This window comes from Parambassis ranga, chromosome 15 (genome assembly GCF_900634625.1).
Source record: "Parambassis ranga chromosome 15, fParRan2.1, whole genome shotgun sequence".
NCBI classification, from domain to species: domain Eukaryota; kingdom Metazoa; phylum Chordata; class Actinopteri; family Ambassidae; genus Parambassis; species Parambassis ranga.
Window position 1 is genome coordinate 1,165,880 of NC_041035.1, and position 20,443 is coordinate 1,186,322.

General features: G+C 42.0%; 1 protein-coding gene across 2 annotated transcripts; it reads right to left on the reverse strand.

Moving 5' to 3' along the window:
• Positions 1-324: 324 nt before the first annotated feature.
• Positions 325-20,301, reverse strand: LOC114447005 (TBC1 domain family member 12-like). 2 transcript variants are annotated; one of them, XM_028422959.1, is made up of 13 exons: positions 20,206-20,301; positions 8,159-8,294; positions 5,751-5,875; positions 5,554-5,636; positions 5,313-5,430; positions 5,131-5,237; positions 4,299-4,382; positions 4,096-4,190; positions 3,946-4,017; positions 3,630-3,758; positions 3,381-3,490; positions 2,999-3,257; positions 325-2,916 (listed from the first exon to the last, which is right to left on the reverse strand). In XM_028422959.1, the coding sequence occupies exons 2-13, from the start codon at positions 8,174-8,176 to the stop codon at positions 2,845-2,847; spliced, it is 1,272 nt and encodes a 423-aa protein (XP_028278760.1). In that variant the 5' UTR covers positions 8,177-8,294; positions 20,206-20,301; the 3' UTR covers positions 325-2,844. The 2 variants fall into 2 exon arrangements, with proteins under 2 accessions (XP_028278760.1, XP_028278759.1); XM_028422958.1 differs by lacking the exon at positions 20,206-20,301 and adding an exon at positions 14,639-16,307.
• Between the last annotated feature and the right edge of the window lie 142 nt (positions 20,302-20,443).

The following is a 20,443-nucleotide window of genomic DNA, read 5'->3' on the forward strand; positions in this document are numbered from 1 at the left end:
AATTATTTACAACTTCTTTCATGATCGTTCTCCAACCTTCCACCGGCTGCTGGCCTGTGACCTTTGACCCCCTGTCCAGAGGATGCTCAGCTTAGTTGCAGGCTCACCCTTATTTTGTGACATTATTACTTATTTAATTTAATTTATTATGTTTTTACACAGAAATATAGAATTAAAAGAGGGGGCACGGGTTTCAACATGAAGACTTCCTTCAATGCCTTTGAAATATATGTGCATCTACAAATCCACATGACAAGAGAGAAAATGAAGAAAAGACTTGATTTTAAGGCGTTTCTTTCATGCCCTGAACAAAACCAAACAAAATCCATTTGCTAAGATATTTATTTACACGTTTGACTAGTGGCTATTATATGAAAAGAAAGAACATTTTTACAGTTTATTTACATCACCTGTAAGGCATTATGAAACAAAACAAACTGTACACGGAAATCTGACAAGAAACAAAGAAAAAGCTAAAGAAATCTTACATGAAGGTATAAAAACACAGCTGGAAGCAGTGATGACACCTCATTCAGTAATGTGGAGTGATGAGACATGAGGGTTCTGGGTAATTATACTGAATCACCTGCCCAGACTGAGAGTGAGTATTGCACTTACAAACATTAGACAGAAAACTACAGTTGCTCAAATTATTTATGTCCTAATGACATTTCCACCAACATTAAACAGATTTTTAGAAACCCAGAAACATCTTGATATTCAGCGATTTTTGGACCTATTTTGTTAAAATAGACATTTTTTCCCAAATATTATTGGTTGCTTTTAAATTGGGACATAATGTTGATACTGGAGCAGCTGTAAAAGAGTTAATATTGATCAAACTCATAGCAAATCAGTGTTTTTATGCAGGAGTCCAACAAGAGAACACCTTTAACAAGCCTTCATTAACGATCAGTCTGATTAATGTAGCTGTTCTCAAAGTGCTGGATACGTTTCTGTGGTTCTGTCTGCAGGACAGTGTTTATCCACATGAGTTTGGAGTTTAGACTTCTATGCAGTTGACGACCAAACAGTTTCATTAACACTTTGGTCAAATTTTATTTTGAAAACCCACACCGGTGTCTCAGCTAACCTGAGAAAGGTCCACAGACTTAAGTGTAACACCTCAGCGGTAGGTTCTGTTCATGAAGAAACAACAGTGTCAACAAGGTTCACACTGTGAGAATACCAATAAAAACAGCTGGCTTGGTCTATATGACCTGCACGTGTGCAGCTGGGTAAATGGAAGGTATTCTTCATCAGAGTGTGTTGGTGATGAAGAGGTAGGGGTGATGTGGAGCTGAGTCAGTGTGTCATTTAAAGGAGTGATGGAGGCAGAGTAAAGCACTTCAACGGGCTGCACAGCCCGACAGAGCAAGTGTTTGTTATTGTTAAGCACTGATATACTTGATTTCACTGGCAGCCTTCTGTTGTTTGTCTTTAGAAATTAACAGTGTTCTCAGTTCATACTGTGACCTGTTCAAAAATGTCTTCTTTAAACTTTTTAATACCGCAGCATGTTAGTGTACTTCTCTTCAGTTTTGGATTGTTTCATAATAATATTAATAATAATCCATAATATTTCCCCAATAGCAACATTTAAAAAAATGAACAGAACTCATGTTGAACTAGTTTATAGTTCATTTTCTGTACATCAAGCTGTCGATTCATGTAAATTCTGATGTTCTACTGTGCAGCAGTGAAGATTGGTCCTTTTTCATTTACCATGTGTATGTTGCTGTTAAAATCAAGTACAAAAGCACTTTTGGGGACGCGTTCCGCACTTGTTAGAAATACATTTTGACATGTATGTTGTTTTAGAGTTAATATAAACCTTAAAGTCTAGTTGCATGTTCACAGATACGACAAGAAAAAACACACTGCAGAAGCCTCATTCTCTAAGAGCTAAAGGTGAATATCGTTACTCCGTATTGTGGCTCTGTGCCTAAACCTGGCCGTCTACTTTTCATCTAGCGCTCGCAGAAGAAACAAAACTTTCACCTAATGCCCCGTTCACCATGTAGCTTCAGTGCTGCGTATATAAAGTGCTCTGAGAGTACATCTGAATCTTTGAAACACCGATTGAAAGCGGCGATGGCCCCACGAGCTGACATGAACAAACTCTGCATTCACAGTTCCTCAGTTTAGGCCAAAAGGCAATCAAAACTTAATCCAACATTTCTGTTGAAGAATCAGCATCACCTGAACGCACATTCTGTCTCCCACTACACATGCCATATTTTTTAAACACCAACCAGTCTACTAGCATCAGCCATGCTGAAGGAGATCCAGAGTTTCAAGCTCATAATTGAAAAAAAAGAAAATACTTTGTGAAATCAAACCCACAGGATCCACATTAATAATTAAACCATAGTCATATTTTAAGCCTTTAAAAAATCATTAGCACCGACATTTAAGATGGGAGTCTTAGAATTACACAGGGCATGGTGCTCAGTGTTTATGGTGTTTTGGAGGCCATGAGCCGTTTAATGATGTTTTCCTCCCAGCCGCTGAGGAGAGGAAATAACAGTCATTTCCCAGCTTTAGGGAAAAACGTGACGGTCACTCACTCCAAAACTAGTGAAATACTGATAATGGCTGTTGAAGATTAGGACAAACCAACTGCTTTAGCTTCCTGCTCATGTATCTTTCTCCGCCCAGGAGAATTTGCTCTGTTTCCAACATCAGCTTCAAGTTTTGTAGCCGAGCCTTTAGAGTTAAGCTTCAGGCTCCATTGGTAGCATCTGTGCTGCCAGGGTGAGCTAGCAACTTTACCTGCAAAGTTCACAGCTGGCTAGCATGAGCTTCACATCTGACATTAGTTTGAAGAAAAGTTAGCTAGTGTTAGCTTCTCAAAGCCGGGCTGCTGTTTTTGTCCGATTCTTTATTTCCATCCTTCATCAGAGCAGAAAACACCTGAAAAAACAGATGATAAACTATTAAAATCCAACAATGCTTGTTTCTGTGGCTCTGACTGTCAGACGAGCGCCATGCTGACCTGAGCCCAGCGGCGGTTCCTGCTGATCATGTGTGTGCTGGCCATGGCGTTGAAGAGAGTGTGTGACTGCAGGTCTTCTGGCAGCCGGGTGAGGAACTGAGCGATGTGGATGAAGTCCATCTGCAGAAGGACGTCCTCGTACAGACGCAGGATGCCCAGCCCCGTCCGAAACAAGCTCTCTTCCCCATCCCGACAGAAAACATCCCACACCCGACATGCCACGTCCAGTGGGAGTGACTTACTGTACAGGGTGAAGATCCTGGACAAGGGTAAGAATAAATTAAATATAAAAACCAAAACATTGTGGTGTTTTCTAGCTGATCTCTGGGTCTTTGCTATGCTGCTTCAGGCCCCTGTGTAACATGCAGCAGTCTTAACTCACCAGTCAATCAGATAGAGGTCAGGGGTCAGGTTGTTATCTTGGAAGTGGCCGAAGAGACGCGGCAGATTCTCCTCAAAGAAAATCTCAAAGGCTGCAAAATACTTCAACATCTAATGAAGACACAAGACAGAAGAAGACGTCCATCAAACATGCTGACTGTTGTCCACAGGGCCTGTGTGGGTTAGCTAGTAGCTCTGATTAGCTAACCCTTCTTTATTTTGAATGCTAACTTATGAGATTTGTGCGTACCAGGTCGTGGTCAACTCTGAAGAAGGCCATCTGACAGGGTTTATTGAGGAGGTTGGCAAAGGTGATGAAGGCTTCAGCCTCCTCCAAGTTGAGGATCAGCACAGCAGCGATGAAGGACATGCCCTGGACCTGAAAGGCAGCAGGCCAATGATGAGGAAGAAAACATCTAAAAGCTTTTCTTCCAAAGACACTGAGTGAAAAATGCTGAATTTCTTGCATCAACAAATGCCCTGAAACCCCTGCAAAGTGCTCTCACAAAGTTGCTTATTTATTTGGAAGGATCTCATTATGATGGAGGAAGAAAAGTCCAACTCACATAGCCGATGTCGGGTCTGTAACAGGTGTAAGCCCCGAGCACACTGTGGAGCAGGTCGTGGTAAGGACCCCCCTGCAAAGAGACGAGAGACTTGGCATTACTGTTTAGAACAAATGGTGGGTGAGGAAAGACAGCTGGTTCTGATGTTACCTTCTGGAAGATGAAAAGAGTTGGGAAGGTTCTGGAAATGTCCAGTTTGATAAGGTCCAGACTAGATTCTCTGTCTGCCAGAGATGCTCCACCATCTAAAAGAAAACACACACAGAAGATAAGGGAACGTTTGAATTTCATGATGAACCTGCTGAGGAAACACTGTGATAATGTTTAGACTTAAACAGTCTTGTACCGCGTACCGCTCTCGTTGTCGTTGACAGAACTGGTCTCACTGTAACTCCTCCACTTTTCTTTGGCTCTGGACAGGAAGATCTCATACAACTCTGCACAAACATGAAACCACACACGGTGTAAGAGTAAAGCCAGAGGGGAACAGGGGAGTCTGTTCAATCCAGGTTATAAGATCACACGTAAAATTCAGATTCTAATTCTGGGTTTCAGTATTAGGTGATATAACAACGACATATAACTGTTTCACAGTGAAAAAAACATGTTCAACACTGTGTCCCCTTTAATAAGTTAATTAGGATTTTATTAGTTGAGCTGCAGCAGGTGCTGCTGATCACCAGTCCTTGGTGAACTGATCATTGAACAGACATTTTGGCAGTTTGCTCTAAAACGATCAGGTGTGTGTTAACACAATGACAAGAGGGAAGGACACACAAGCACAACACTTGTGGAACAATGTCGTGTAGGACACATGAGACCAAAGTGGAGGTGTTTGGTCTTAATGTTCACCACCATGTCTGAAACACGCTGGTGGAGGACTGATGGTTTAGGTTTGTTTGCCACAATGTGACACTGTGGTGGGACCTTACAGGGCTTTGTATGACAAATACCCCAAGGCCTCAATGAAGTGAATCAATGTTGAAGAAGACAGACTGAGAGACTGATGAAGTCCTACAGGAAACAAGATACTGAATCATGGGGGACTTCATATTGTCCACATGTTTTCTTTTTGGATTTATTTATGCTTTATAAATAATGGCACAGTGAAAAGGAGTGTTGTTTGTCTGACGTTGTATTTGGCTAGAGGGTACTAACTTATGAACATGTGGAGTCAGTATGTACCTGGTGTAATGTTCAGCTCGTTGCCGATGGCGAGGCTCCACACTCTCCCTCTGACACTGGGAGGAAGTCCTTGCCACCAGAGCTCCCTGACCCGCCTTGTTCCCTTCCTGCACACAGACACACGCACAATGAGCTAAATAAATGAGCTCTGAGTGTGTACACAAACAGTCGTGGAGACGTACATGGTGTCCCAGTGTGGGAGGATTTCAGTATTCCAGATGACCATAGCATTAGAGATGCTGTCTTCTTGTCTGTGCCTCTCCTTCATTTGCCGTTTCTTCCTCTGGGCTTCTTTTAGCTCTGACACAGAGATGACACCATGTTTTACATCAGTTACATTTTACTGCCTTTGAGTATGAGCATGGCTGCCAGAAGACACTGTGCTTCAGTCTGAGCCACTCAAAGCAGAAGCCATGTGTATACCTCTCCTCTTGGCTCCTGCCACCATCTCCTCATACTCCATTTTGTGTCTCTGAGTTTCCTCCACAGACTTTGCAGGCAGGTTGCTATAAAACAGACATACGTCCAGACCAGTCAAGACAGTTTCTGAGTTTTATTTTCAACATGTTTTCCTCTGCAAACTGATTAGCACGGGAAAACACAGTACTGATGGTACTTACGCTGGCCGGTCCTCCAGAATGAGAGCTGTGGTGGAAAGAGGCTCAAACTCCAGGTTCTTCCTCCTCCCTGCAGACAGGGGGCACTGAGGACCCGAGGGCACATCCAAGTCTTTCTCCTGTTCCAGCTGTGGACAGCAAAGAAAGGAAGGCGCCCTTACATTCAACATCCTCTCTGAGCTGAGCTCAGGGGTCACAGTCACTTCCTGTAACACCGTTAATGGAGGTTTTTATAACTACTGTAATACTAACATATTTATATACATACTACTTACAAAACAGTTACTGGTGGTTCTGTTTAAAAATAAATGTAAAGGTCTCCAAGACCTGTCCACATCCATCTACTGGGTGATAAAATAACAGCTGCTACTGAAAACTGAAAGGCAAAGAGCATTAGATGTTCTGTGAATAACCACAAAATGTCCACGTCTTTACAGCACATATTTAAACAGAGCACATGCTTCATCAGGGAAGATGCAGGTTTTTTGGAGACAAACCTCTGCAGAGTTTGAATTAGCGGGTGAGTGTATGCATGGTGTGAACTCTGCAAGTGTATGTATGCTCGTACAGCCACATAATGAATGTCAACGTTTGTGTCTACGTGTGTGTTTGTACCGGTGTGAGTGTGTTAGAGGCGAAGAAGTGTGTGTATGTGTGTTTAGCCTGCACAATAAACAATTCATTCACAGGAGGACAGCTGTGGGGCAGCAAGACAACAAGCCTTTTATGAGCCCATTTTGGAGCAGAGGCAGCAGAGGGAGACAGAGCTCCTACTCTCTCTGAAAGGCTGGAAAGTTCAACTGGTGCTACTCTGTCATAGGTTTCACTGTGAAGTGAAACTGTAATTACAAAAAAAACACGTGACTGATTCACACATTAAATTAGTAGTACATTTTTGAGATGTGTTGCTGCCATCAAATTCAATATGAGCTAAGTTTCCATTCTAAAATGTGTCAGGTTCAACATCCGATATATTCTTTATGTATTAGTGGGAATAATACATAACTAATATTTATTATTTAAACAGCATCACAACCTAAAAATACTTCCAGGGTCAAATCATGCTTAAATCAGTACCATTGATCAAGGTAAGAAATAAAAGAATAGAGTTGTCATAAGCTGATTTTAAAACAGAGCAGTTTGAGTGAGGGTAGCCGCCCTCCTTTTTTCTTCCTCTCCTGTAGTTTTGTGTCTGACGTGTCAGCCAGCTTAAGCCAAACCACATCTGGCCGTCTCCTTCCCTGATGAATCATCTGACTCTGGCTGCCATCATGTGAGCAGAGCAAGAGTGAAGGCCAGCGGCTGTCAGGCTGCTTTCTTTAAAGTCATCATTTCTTCCTCGCACTACGCACACAGCAGGATCGACCCCGGTGCTTCGGCATGGTCTGGTGTGTACTTCAGTGGGAATACAGGGACACAGATTAGCCTACTAAGAGTGAGACACAGCTGCTGTCTGAGTTTTCACTGGTTGACGGATGTGAAAATCAGAACTGTATCTAATTAAATTGAGACAAAAGCCGCTGCTGTGTGTGTGTGTGTGTGTGTACGACACCACCTGTTCTAGATGGCAAGAGTGGCAGCTGTGTGTGTTTAAATGTGCGTGGGTGTCACCGTACAAAGTAGGGATAGAGGGCTGAATTGTGTGTGTGTGTGGAACCAGGGAGGGGGTGCAGTCATCTGCCTCCTCAGCTGCAGGCGGTGTGTGAAGTTGCTAAGCAACCACATATACACACACGCAGTAAATCCATTTTAGAGTCAGTCCAGCCACCATGTTGTATGTAAACAGAGGAAAGCTAACAGCATTAGCATCTGGAGCAGCACGCTCTAAAACACATTAGAAAAACCAATCAGCCATGCCACATGCTGAATTTTAGATACTACTTAAACACAACTGAATGTAATTCAATAAAATGTCAGGAAAAATATGAGAACAAGTGAAAAGAGGAAGAGCACATGTTTAGAATAAACTACAGAAAAGAATTCATTTAAATTCACATGGTCCAACTGATTCTTGTTAGATATGTATTCCACTGAATATGAATTTCCTGGTTCTATCCTGGTACTGCTCAATGTCTTGTAATGATATGCTCCCCTTTATGCTCTGATTTGAGTGGTAATAATATACTTTTGTGAAAATCAGGAGTGGTCTCCCTCTCTCTCTCACACAGGAATTTATATGTGGGTGACTGCTGCTGTGCGTGTTATGTTATTCCACTCATCAACAGGTGGCAGTAACACGCCAACCCATGCAGCAATAAGCTTATAAGCAGCAAAGAAGAAGACTACAAACACAGATATAAACAGTGATACATTTTATAACAAGCTTAATGGAAGCTAAGGAAGGCGACCATGCAAACGCTGTTTACATTGTGCTTTGAGGATTCATGGGAGTGTGTGTTTTAGGTGCCAACCTGCTCTGTGGTCAGCATGGAGTTGAGGTCTGTATTTGGATCACCCTCTCTGGCTGCATTTTTCCCAAACAGTCGCCACCCTGGTGCATTATGGGAAGTCACCTTGGGCTCTTTGGATTTCCTAGAAAACAGGCTCCTGAAATAAACAGACAAACATTATATTAATGCTATTATGCCCATTGTTACGAAGAAAAGAGAAGTAACATAAGCCAAAAGAAAAGGCAAAGAAGAAGAAGCATGACCACATTAAAACAAACCAGGCTGTGGTATAACAAAACACAACAAACGCTCTAACTGCAGGTTTGTTTCATTATAACAACAAGAGGCACATGGGCAGACTGCACATCCAAAAAATAAAATAAGTCGGCTTCGAGGGTCATCAGCCAACAAGCAAATAGCACAGGAAGCGAGCAACATAGCCAACCAGCGCATCCCATGGCTGCACTGAAACCTGGACCCTGACGCTGGAAGGAGCGAGTGGGCGAGTGAGAGATCAGTCATAACGGCCACGGACTCATACTGGACCAACACTCATCAATTAGAAAACAGAACACCTTTCAAAACCAAAGCAGACGGAAATGCTAGAGAACTTTCACAGGCTGAACTCAAACATAGAGTTTTATTGCAATAGTTGTAATAACGATGTGTTTGTGTACTTCTGCAGTTAACTCAGAGGCTTTCATTGGAAGTTAGTGGCCTGTGGAAAAAAAGCAAGTCTGCAGAAAAATGTCAGTTCCTCAAACAAATAAAGGAAGGAACACAGTCAGAGCTAAGATGTAATGTGGCAGATTTCTCCTGACTGTGCAGCTGCAGCATTTTTTAATGCGGCCAGATCAACAGCTTTGCATTCGTTTCTGTGGAAGAGTCTGCTGGTCAGTGAGTGGGAAGAGAAAGAGGGAAGGACAGAGAGGAACCACAGGAATCATGAAAGTGAAGCATATATGCGTGCGTGCATAACACAGAGCCCCAAGAAGACATCCACGCAAATATGCTTTCCTCTGCCCCTGCAGGCTCAGGCTTCTGCCCACTGAGGTGTTCAGCCCCACACCCTTGCTTTGAAGATAAACACTTATTGTTATTGTTCTGCAGTGTATTTAAGTATGCAGTATTTCATTAAATTGATGACATCATGTGACCTACAGTACCATCTATCTGTGTATCGGACCAACAACTAAACTATTGTAGTAAATATTGTAGTTGTAATGCTGCAAGTGAAACAAACACACAAGAAATAGAAAAGAGGAAGTGTTGTAAACTTTAAAAGGAAAGTGTTGCCTCTTTAACTAAAGTAAAAAGGATATCAGACCATCTAGTGTACTCTCTAGAGATTCACCCTCTTTAACCCTCTGATCAGTAAAAGGATTTTCAGTGTTTTGGGAGCCGGAAGAAGGAAGATGCATTTGAGGTGTTTGAAGATAGGTCGTTAGTATTCATCTTCAGCATCAGGAATTTAAAATGTTTTGCTTTGTGCCTGGCCCATCAAACTGCACCTCACATGATCAGCTGGTCTGAGGAGGCACACCTGTAGCTGTAAGAGACGGTACAATGTGGCTCTTGTTTTGTTTGGAACTGGTTCTATGTGTGGCAGGATCTAACCTACAGGACAGGATGTGTGTGTACATAACTACACACAGATGTTATCAAAAAATGTGTTCCTAAAAAGTGACGGGAACAAAAAGCAACAGAACTGCGAATATGAAAACTGCTGCTTCCATCTGAGATGTGGATTAAATAAAGTAGCATTCTGGACTGTGTTTGTTATGCTACCCTCCCTGACCTGCCCTCAGCACTGTGAACCAAACAGCCAACATGGAGGTTTTCCAGCAGAGCTGTTTTCTCATCTGCGTTCCTCTCCGTCTGTCTGGATTTCCTCTGAGACGCTGTGACATTCAAGCCAGCTGCTGAGGCTCACATCCAAACCGAACCAGGCCAGACACAGACAGAGATTTAACAAACACATTGTCCTACACCTGCCAGTCAGATGAGATTTTCCTGCACCGATTATCAAACAGGCAAGACCCCTTTGGCCCAGAAATGCCCTGGTTCCTCTATTAAATTCTATCATCCATCATAAACTGTGTGTGGTGCTCGGAATGCTGCCTGTGTGCTCCTGATTACCAGTAATACATGAAAAACAAAAGATTTCCTCTGCTCTCAGGCTCACTGTAAATCACACTGGATGAAATCATCCTCAAATAAAAGTCCTACTAAGAAAAAAAGACACAAATCTAAAGCTCCTTTTACAAAGCAATGGAGGAGCTAGACTCTTGCACACAAACTCATTCCCCAAGCTGTGTGCCTCTTGTTAAACCACATGTGGTGTAGATCAGTCAGCATCTTAGGTAAACACCCCATAAATGGTTTTTAAGCGTTTATGTTAGAAGGTGAGAACTAAGGTGATGCTGAGGTAGTCCTACAAATAAGCATCATTCAGCTGCACTCAATAAAAAAACGAGCGTCCGATTGTTCTACAATGTACTCCTTTCTGTGTTTAGGCCTCATCAAATTCGTATAGCATTATTTGTTTTGCAAGTTGGTACAGTTCTTGTGTAAAAACATATTACAAAATCATCTGATGTAGTGGGTGATAGTATTCGGCAAATACAACTTCAGATGAATAACAACATATGACCTCCACCACCGTGCTTGACAGTGTGCATGAGGTGTTTCTGTGTTTGGTTTCCAGCAGACATGGTGGTGAACATTAAGACCAAACACCTCCACTGTGGTCTCATGTGTCCATAGGACATTGTTCCACCAGTGTTGTTCTTTGTTCAGATGCAGTTCAGTGAACCTCAGTCCTGCTTCCATGTGCTTTTTAGACAGAAGAGTCTTTCTCCTGGTAACCCTTCAAACAACCTGTACTTGTTCAGTCTTCTTCTAACTGTGCTGTCACATTAACTCTGAGCATGCTCAGTGAGGTCTGTAGCTCTGACATGTAGCTCTTGGGTTTTTATGTACTTCTCTGATCTTGGGGTGAATAATCTGGACGTCCACTCCTGTGTAGACTGACAGCTGTCTTGAATGTTTCCACTTAAATAATCTTTCTCACTGTAGAACACTGAACTCCAAATAGTTTGAAATGGTTTTAGAAGTCTTTTCAGACTGATGTGCAGCAGCTGCTTCTCTAACACCATTGTTTATGTCTTCCTCTCTTGTCATGTTAACACACACCTGAATGCTTCATAGCTTGGCTGTCAAAACATCTGTCGTTACAGAGGTCTGTACACCTACTGATGATCACTTCATCAAGGACTGATGATCAGCAGCACCTGCTGCAGCTCACACAAATCCTATGGAAGCATTGAACATGTTTTTTTCCTTCATTTTTGCTAAACAAATAATGGCACAGTGAAAAAATGTATGTTATTGTTCATCTAAGTTGTATTTCCCCAAAACTAAGACCAAAAGCTGCAGTGGGATGGACAAGAGGAACCTCTACTGAGTCCGTTTATGGCACAGGAAGATGACAGCCCCCATTCTTACTCCAGCAGACATCAATGAGCACAACACCAGATGTACTGCTAACTACAACACAACTGGAAACCAAATGAATGTGACCTGGACATCCCAGTGTTGTGGTTACAGTCAAAAACACAAAACTGACCTCAGGTCCACATGGCAACCAAAATCTAATTAGACAATTTTCACCACATCAGTTTTAGCCAGATACAGTTTTAACTTTTATAGTCATGTCCAGAGTTATAAACATGGTGCCGCTGCTTTTCTTCATGCCGTCCTGTCTGTCAGACAGTGCTGTGTTGTTTGGTGTTGATGTGGCAGAGAACTGTGAAAGCAGACTGAGCTCTCACACTGCTGCAGTTTCTGAGGATTGAACAACAGACCTGAAGTGATCAGCCTCTGTGCCACTGACAACAACGCTTTAATCTTCTCACCCAACCTGCTCAGCACTCCTCTAATTTGTGAAAAGGCTGTGTATATTTCCTGGTGTCGGTCAGAAACAGTCCTTAGCGTTGTTTCTCCACTATCTGTGGATTCCAACCACAGTGCTGTGAAGTAGCTAGGCTGAAATGTGCACAGTTGATTGAGGCTGGGTTAAAATAGTTTAGTTTAAGATTAACATATGGAATCAATATTTTCTCTAAGATTAATTTAAGGTGAAGGAACAACTGACACAGACGAGTACCTGAGAATACTTAAGAGGTCAAACTGTAATTCTAAACCTTTTATTTTAAGCACCTGTGTGAATGGCAGTTTAAAGCTGTAGTGAGAAACATCAGGTGATAATACCACGGCTGAAAGATAAGCTTTTCAGGAGCTGAAACGTTATGAAAAATGCTCACCAGACCAACAGTGACACCTGTGACACCCACTCAGCAGTGTCACATGGAGGTTAAAAGGTGAATCAGCCTCAATCGTAAAAACAAGAGCACAAGAGCGGAGGGAACTGTGAATGTGGGCTAAGCCCTGAGGCAAGAGCCTGAGTCAGTGCTCACTGAGCCCTGATGTATCCCTTACTGATACACACATACATAACTGGGGCATGATTAACATGCAGACTATCACACAGCTATAAGCTCCAGACTGTAAAGGCAAAGATCTATGTCAAATGGCGACGTCGCCTGGACAACATCCTCTTTGGGGTGACTGTAGATGGTGTTTTTAAATCAGATCAGCAGGTGAGCTCAGTGGTCAAGTCTAGCTTCTTTCAACTAAGGCTTATTGCTAAGGTAAAGCCAAACCTTAGTCAGAGTGACTTAGAGAAAGTCATCCACGCTTTATAACCTGGCTTAGACTACTGTAACTCCCTGTACATTGGAATTGGACAGTCAGAGCTTCACCGTCTGCAGCTGGTCCAAACACAGCGGCTCGGCTTCTCACCGGGACAAAAAAGTGCGAGCACATCACGCCAGTGCTTTCCCCACTGCACTGGCTACCGCTGAAGCACAGAATTGACTTTAAGATTCTTTTATTCGTTTTGAAGTGCTTGCATGGGCTGGCCCCGGATTATTTATCAGACCTTGTGGTAGTGCATCGGCCCTCCAGAGCTCTTAGGTCTGCTAACCAAATGGCTCTGGAGGTCCCCCGATCTGTTTTAAAAAGAGGTGACCGGGCCTTCTCAGTCAGGGCTCCCACTAGCTGTGCTTTTAAATCTCTACTTAAGACTCACTTGTTCACCTTGGCCTCTGCCTGAGTATTGGAACTATTATCTTTTACTGTATAAGGTGTGTCATTTCTTTGTTTACCTACTTTTGATCTAGATATTTTGTTCATTTTATTATTAACATAATATAGTTTTATGCCTGTTGCTTTACTGTGGTGAAACACTGATGAGTTTTACCTCTTCGGGTCAACAAAATGTGTTTTTCAGGGGCAGTGAGTGTCACACTGTGACACTGAAAGCTGACAGTAGACTATTGTATAGCTTTATCATTTCAATAGTATCTAGCATAACTTAGCAAAGTAGTTAGCAGCTATTTAAAGTAACGTAGGACTAAGTCATTGCGAGTAGCTGTAAACATAAACTATCCCAAACCCAATCCAAACCTACATGCAGCTGCTCAACTAAAGCCAGATCCTCACAACAACTGGGGATCTGCTAGTTTAATGACGTCCGGACCAGACGGAGGAGGTTACAGGCCGAAAGTGGGCGGACATGAAGAAAGAGCTACAAATAAACAGCCCAGAGGACTTGCATGGCTGCACTGTATGTCAGAGCCCAATGAGATTTGCTTATCTTGCAAATATGTGCCACTACTTATATGACTAACCAGAAGACTACTTTAAATCCACGTTAGTGACCAAATATCAGCAGCGGATTAAGAAGGATGATGATGGTGGGATTGATGCAGTCAAGAAAAACTGATACACATCAATAAAATGATTTATTCAAAGTTTAAAGAATTTCCCCTCTGGGATAAATAAGGGAATTCTGATTCATAATTTAACTTAATATTTTTAATATTGCCTCTAATCACAGCGCTGCACAAACACAGGAAGGTTTCTGTCAAACATTACTGGCCACTTACCAGACTCAATGCAGCTGAGATATATGCGGATTTGAATAAGTGAGTGACTTACATTTTAAACTGCAACTTAAGAAAACACATGAAATAGACAAAATAAGAGCAAAAGGTGTCTGAAGATACTGAACCCTGACTGCTGTTTACGTTCTTTTTAATTAAGCCTTAAATATGTGTTTATTCTTGCAGCATCATTTGCCTGTGCTGTGCAGTGGACTGTTTTATTGTGCTTAAGTACTCAGGTCTTTATTCTGGTGACTGGATGATGATGATGATGATGATGATGATGATGATGATGGTGACTGATGATCAGATATGATCAGGTGCACACAGAAAAGTGAAGCAGTGTTTATAAGTGAATTACCTTGGGTGTCTGTATGGTCAACAGTCTAGCTGACAGGGGCCAGATTAAATAAAACCCGTTTCTGGGAGTTGGCGCTGGGGCTTATCATCTCTACATTTTCACAGACCCGTTTCTTTGCTGTTGGTGTTTTACCTGGTGAAGAACTCTGCGATGCCGAACCTCTTTGGCATCAGCTTGTGCTCCGAGCTGTCCGTCTGCTCGGTCAGGTCCGGCAGCTTGTCCGGGGCGCTCTGCCTGCGTCCCGCCTCCAAAACGTTCCTGAAGTCTTCCTCGTACCCCTCGTCCCCAAAATAAAAGCCTCCGTCATCATCCGGGGACAACGGAGTGGCATCACAGCTTAGTGACACAGCGAGGTTGGGGTTAGTCCTCAGACTCTGTGGCCTGACGGGTAAACATAGGTCACTGCAATCCTCCTCCTCCTCCTCCTCTTCCTCCTCTTCCCTGGTGGGCTCAGAGAGTGGGCTGTCACTATTCAGATTGGAGAGGGTTGAAGGGCAAGGTGACGGTTGTTTGGCACTTGATCCCGGGATGGAGGAGTCTTTTGAGGGATCGAGGCGCTGACAGACCAGCTGCCCCGACCCGGAACCTTTTACTGGCTCCACGTCCAGACAAGTGTCAGTGCTGCTTTTAGGACAACAGTTCGACTCGACCCAGTCACGTGTTGATCCGGCGCTCCCGATGTGGAAACCGCCGTTAGACACTTTCACTCCCTCACAGTCCACGTCGCATAAACCGTGTGTGTGGCCCGGCGGCAGGCCGGAACACAGCTCGGTCCCTTCAGGACAGCCATGCCCCGGGTCGTCAACAGTCCCGTTAGGCATGTTTACATCCGGTTCAGAGAGAGTTACCAACTTGCAAGTACAGTTCCTTTGGTGCATCCCAGAGCATGGCAGCCGTCCAGGGGGGTGTGGAGTCCTGATACAGCCGGGTCCTGTCGCCTCTTCTACCGAGATAACGTCGTCGGACTCCGGGGTTCCCCCTTCGTTTTCTCTCGCGGGGTGCTGCCGCATCTCTTGGGCTGTCTCTGCTGAAACCCGACCCCCGAGCACAGCTGGACAGGAAGCGGCTGCGGTCCCGGCGAACCCTCCTCCTAGCCCGACCATCGGCAACTCCTCCTGACCGAGTGACTCGGTGAATCCGTTCAGGTCTCCGTGTTCGCCACAAACACCCGAACTCACACCGCTGTCAGTCAGCTGAGCGGGGAGGAACGTCCCCGCCGCGACCAAATCCAACATTAGCTCCTTGTTGTGTGTGTGCGACTGTACCGAGGAGTCCCTGTTTACACTCCTCCCGTTCCCGGTCACATAAATATGACCCTTCCCGGCTTCCTGACCCCCGCTGACACCGGCTAGCAGGGCTATGCTGCGGTCTTTGAGTGCGGCGTAGGATTTGTTACAAGATTTTCCGACCCCCCTTTCTTCTGCTTCTGCTTCTTCGTTCTCGTTCAAGTCGACAGCAAACGAGCCTCCGTTCTCCCTTGTCGTCTCCATGACCTCTCAGTCCACCAAGCGAGCCTCGGCCCCGGGCATAAATTCCTGCAACGAATCCTCCTGCCCCGTCGGCCGAGCTCCGCAGCAGCAGGTTCTGTTGTTCTTGGAGGAAGGGGCTACCATTTTAGCCGGGGATACTTCAGCGTTACCTGACACGCAGCACTTCCATATCCTGTTCTTCAAAAAAATTAAATATGTCTACCTGCCCTGCGAAGTTGACGTCACCGCCGAGTAGAAGATTAATTAAATCCCTTTACGTTTTAGCTGGTTGCAGCAGCGGCATTCCGGCTACAGTCCAGCGCCATCTTGAAAATACCCCAACAATGACGTCATTCCTCCCCCAACTCGCTCTCCTTGTTATGATTTGCTGAGAGTTCTACCTTGCCACCTAGTGGCCATTTTCTGTAACTGCGCAAATAAGCCAAATCCATTTTGAAACGACACAAATGAAAGCCATGCAGTTTAACCCTCATGCATTGTTCGCAAACACTACCCTAATGTGTTGTTCGGGGACAAAAACGTCCTCTAACTTTAACGGTTTTAAAAATATATTAGATAAATATTTTTTTGAAATTTTTTTGCATAGACCTTTTAATTAACTTCAGTTCTAATCAACAGTAGTGAAAAAATCATTTTCCCCCAGGATTTTAACCCTTTAATCACCAATTTTATAAGGGGTGGTGCTGAAAATTGAAAAAAAAAAACACAAAATGGCTCATTTTTAATAGAAAAGGTGAATGTGGACTGGATTCTTTTGAACCTTTATTACAGTCTTGGTCATGTCAAACATCAGTAAAAAAATTGACTTGATTGCATTATTAGTTTTTGCACAGCACTGGATTTTCTTTTTTTCTCCCTAATGTGTTGTTCGGGGACAAAAACGTCCCCTAACTTTAACGGTTTTAAAAATATATTAGATAAATATATTTTTGAATTTTTTTTGCATAGACCTTTTCATTAACTTCAGTTCTAATCAACAGTAGTGAAAAAATCATTTTCCCCCAGGATTTTAACCCTTTAATCACCAATTTTATAAGGGGTGGTGCTGAAGATTGAAAAAAAAACACACAAAATGGCTCATTTTTAATAGAAAAGGTGAATGTGGACTGGATTCTTTTGAACCTTTATTACAGTCTTGGTCATGTCAAACATCAGTAAAAAAATTGACTTGATTGCATTATTAGTTTTTGCACAGCACTGGATTTTCTTTTTTTCTCCCTAATGTGTTGTTCGGGGACAAAAACGTCCCCTAACTTTAACGGTTTTAAAAATATATTAGATAAATATTTTTTTGAAATTTTTTTGCATAGACCTTTTAATTAACTTCAGTTCTAATCAACAGTAGTGAAAAAATCATTTTCCCCCAGGATTTTAACCCTTTAATCACCAATTTTATAAGGGGTGGTGCTGAAAATTGAAAAAAAACCACACAAAATGGCTCATTTTTAATAGAAAAGGTGAATGTGGACTGGATTCTTTTGAACCTTTATTACAGTCTTGGTCATGTCAAACATCAGTAAAAAAATTGACTTTATTGCATTATTAGTTTTTGCACAGCACTGGATTTTCTTTTTTTCTCCCATTTTGTCCCATAGACTTACATTATAAACACACTTTTTTTGACTGCACAGCCATGGCACTACATAATCATGCATTCTTGATTGTTGGTGGTTTACCCTGTTGGTAGGAGGTAAAATTTGTGATTTTTACAGTTAACAACTTAATTACCATATTAACCCTTTACCTGCAGGCCTGTGCTCATGTAGTGTAGTTTCTGGCTTGTATATGGAGTTATAGGGAGTATTTTAGCACATAATTGTGTGTCTACACACTGTGTGTGTATGTTAGAGAGGAAGAGAGCCATTTGCACACTGATCTTGTTGTCTGTGAGTACACACAACCACAGAGTCTTCATAGTAAACAAAAACAAAGAAAGTGTTGCTATGCACGTGTGGCCCTTTGATGTCTACAGGTGCAGACTAAACAAAACAAAAAGGCAAGTGGTCTTACATGTGACCTTGTGGTCATTTGATGGTGAGAAGAGCAGAAAGCAACATGAAGAGAGGATTCACTTGTGCACAATCTCTGGAAATGATTGTGCAGCCTGGCTCTATGAAGGGCCAGGCTGTGAAGCTGTGAAGGCTGCACAAGTAGATCCGTCACTTGTTCACAAGCGAATCCTTCATTCGTTCACAAGTGAATCCTTCACTCATGCACAGGTGAATCCTCTCTTCATGCTGCTTGCTGCTCTTGTCACCATTAAATGACCAGGAGGATGCATGCAAGTCCACTAGTGTTTTTGTTTTGTTTAGTCTGAACCTCTCAGCATCAAAGGGCCCGGCACTTACTTTTAGGGCTGCAACAAATTTACTTTACTTTACTTTACTAAACTACTTTTAATACTAATTTTAGTAGGGGACTAAACTGTAGATTAGATTTGGTTAGTCAATGATTATTTATTATGTTATCAAGTTATCTATCTATGGTGTCTATTTAGTAACATGCACATGTACGTATGGTCGTGTGGAGCGCAACACACCATGGAAAAGGGGCACTTAGACTTCACTTAGACTAATTCAGTGATCTCAACTGAGACACTAACCTAAAAGTAAAGTCACTCTACTGGAGGACGTGTTTTCCGAAAGCTAAAAAAAAAAAAAAAAACAGCTATTTTACCCATCCACAACTTCAGACGCCAGAACTCCTGGATGTTTTCATTTTACATGCTTATGCATTGCCGTTGTACGTCTGAATTAGGTACACTTCACTTACTTAGTAACTTTATTTTCCTGACTTTCCTTCCCTGACAGTGTGCAAATGGCTCTCTTCCTCTCTAACATACACACACAGTGTGTAGACACACAATTATGTGCTAAAATACTCCCTATAACTCCATATACTTAAGCCAGAAACTACAGTACATGAGCACAGGCCTGCAGGTAAAGGGTTAATATGGTAATTAAGTTGTTAACTGTAAAAATCACAAATGTTACCTCCTACCAACAGGGTAAACCACCAACAATCAAGAATGCATGATTATTTAGTGCCATGGCTGTGCAGTCAAAAAAAGTGTGTTTATAATGTAAGTCTATGGGACAAAATGGGAGAAAAAAAGAAAATCCAGTGCTGTGCAAAAACTAATAATGCAATAAAGTCAATGTTTTACTGATGTTTGACATGACCAAGACTGTAATAAAGGTTCAAAAGAATCCAGTCCACATTCACCTTTTCTATTAAAAATGAGCCATTTTGTGTGTTTTTTTTTCAATTTTCAGCACCACCCCTTATAAAATTGGTGATTAAAGGGTTAAAATCCTGGGGGAAAATGATTTTTTCACTACTGTTGATTAGAACTGAAGTTAATGAAAAGGTCTATGCAAAAAAAATTCAAAAATATATTTATCTAATATATTTTTAAAACCGTTAAAGTTAGGGGACGTTTTTGTCCCCGAACAACACATTAGGGAGAAAAAAAGAAAATCCAGTGCTGTGCAAAAACTAATAATGCAATCAAGTCAATTTTTTTACTGATGTTTGACATGACCAAGACTGTAATAAAGGTTCAAAAGAATCCAGTCCACATTCACCTTTTCTATTAAAAATGAGCCATTTTGTGTTTTTTTTTTTCAATTTTCAGCACCACCCCTTATAAAATTGGTGATTAAAGGGTTAAAATCCTGGGGGAAAATGATTTTTTCACTACTGTTGATTAGAACTGAAGTTAATTAAAAGGTCTATGCAAAAAAATTTCAAAAAAATATTTATCTAATATATTTTTAAAACCGTTAAAGTTAGGGGACGTTTTTGTCCCCGGACAACACATTAGGGGGTAAAATTTGCCCACAGTGTACCGTTGACCTATGAAAAATTTTAAAATCATATTAACAAAATTTATGTAAAATTAAGCTTATTGAGGAAAAATGATTCAATTTGTCCACATATTGACAAAGTTATGGCCAAAATAAACAGAAAAATTTCTCTCAGAGGACAAAAATGTCCCGAACAACGCATGAGGGTTAAAGTGAAACCAAAGAAATCAATAAAAACCACACTTAGAAGAAAATAAAGACCTAAAATAAGCTAAAACTGCTACAATACCTGTGCATATTTAGTTATCATGATAATACTACACTTACTATACTAAGTACATCAGAAAAAACCATTACATAGAACAAACATAGAGTAAAATTAATAACTAGAAATAAATACTTATGAATAAAATGAACTCAGGCAGCTCTCATGGACACTTCTGATGGGACTTGAGGATGTACTGTGGTCAATACAAAAACCACTTTTCACCAGTTAACTTTTCAATAACTAGTCCTGCACAGGGCCCGAACAGTTTCTGCTCGTTCACCAACCATTAACCAACAAACAGGGAACTTGTTGTCATGTGAGTTCCTGCAAGATCCTCCCACAGAGGGAGTGGCAAAAGGTCAATAACAAC

Coding starts and splice junctions, on each gene's coding strand:
- LOC114447005 (XM_028422958.1), bottom strand. CDS start 15,996: ATGGAGACGACAAGGGAGAACGGAGGCTCGTTTGCTGTCGACTTGAAC. Junction 5,431..5,553: donor GGCAGGAGCCAAGAGGAGAG/GTATACACATGG, acceptor TCTCTGTGTCAG/AGCTAAAAGAAGCCCAGAGG. Junction 4,191..4,298: donor TGTCAACGACAACGAGAGCG/GTACGCGGTACA, acceptor GTTTTCTTTTAG/ATGGTGGAGCATCTCTGGCA.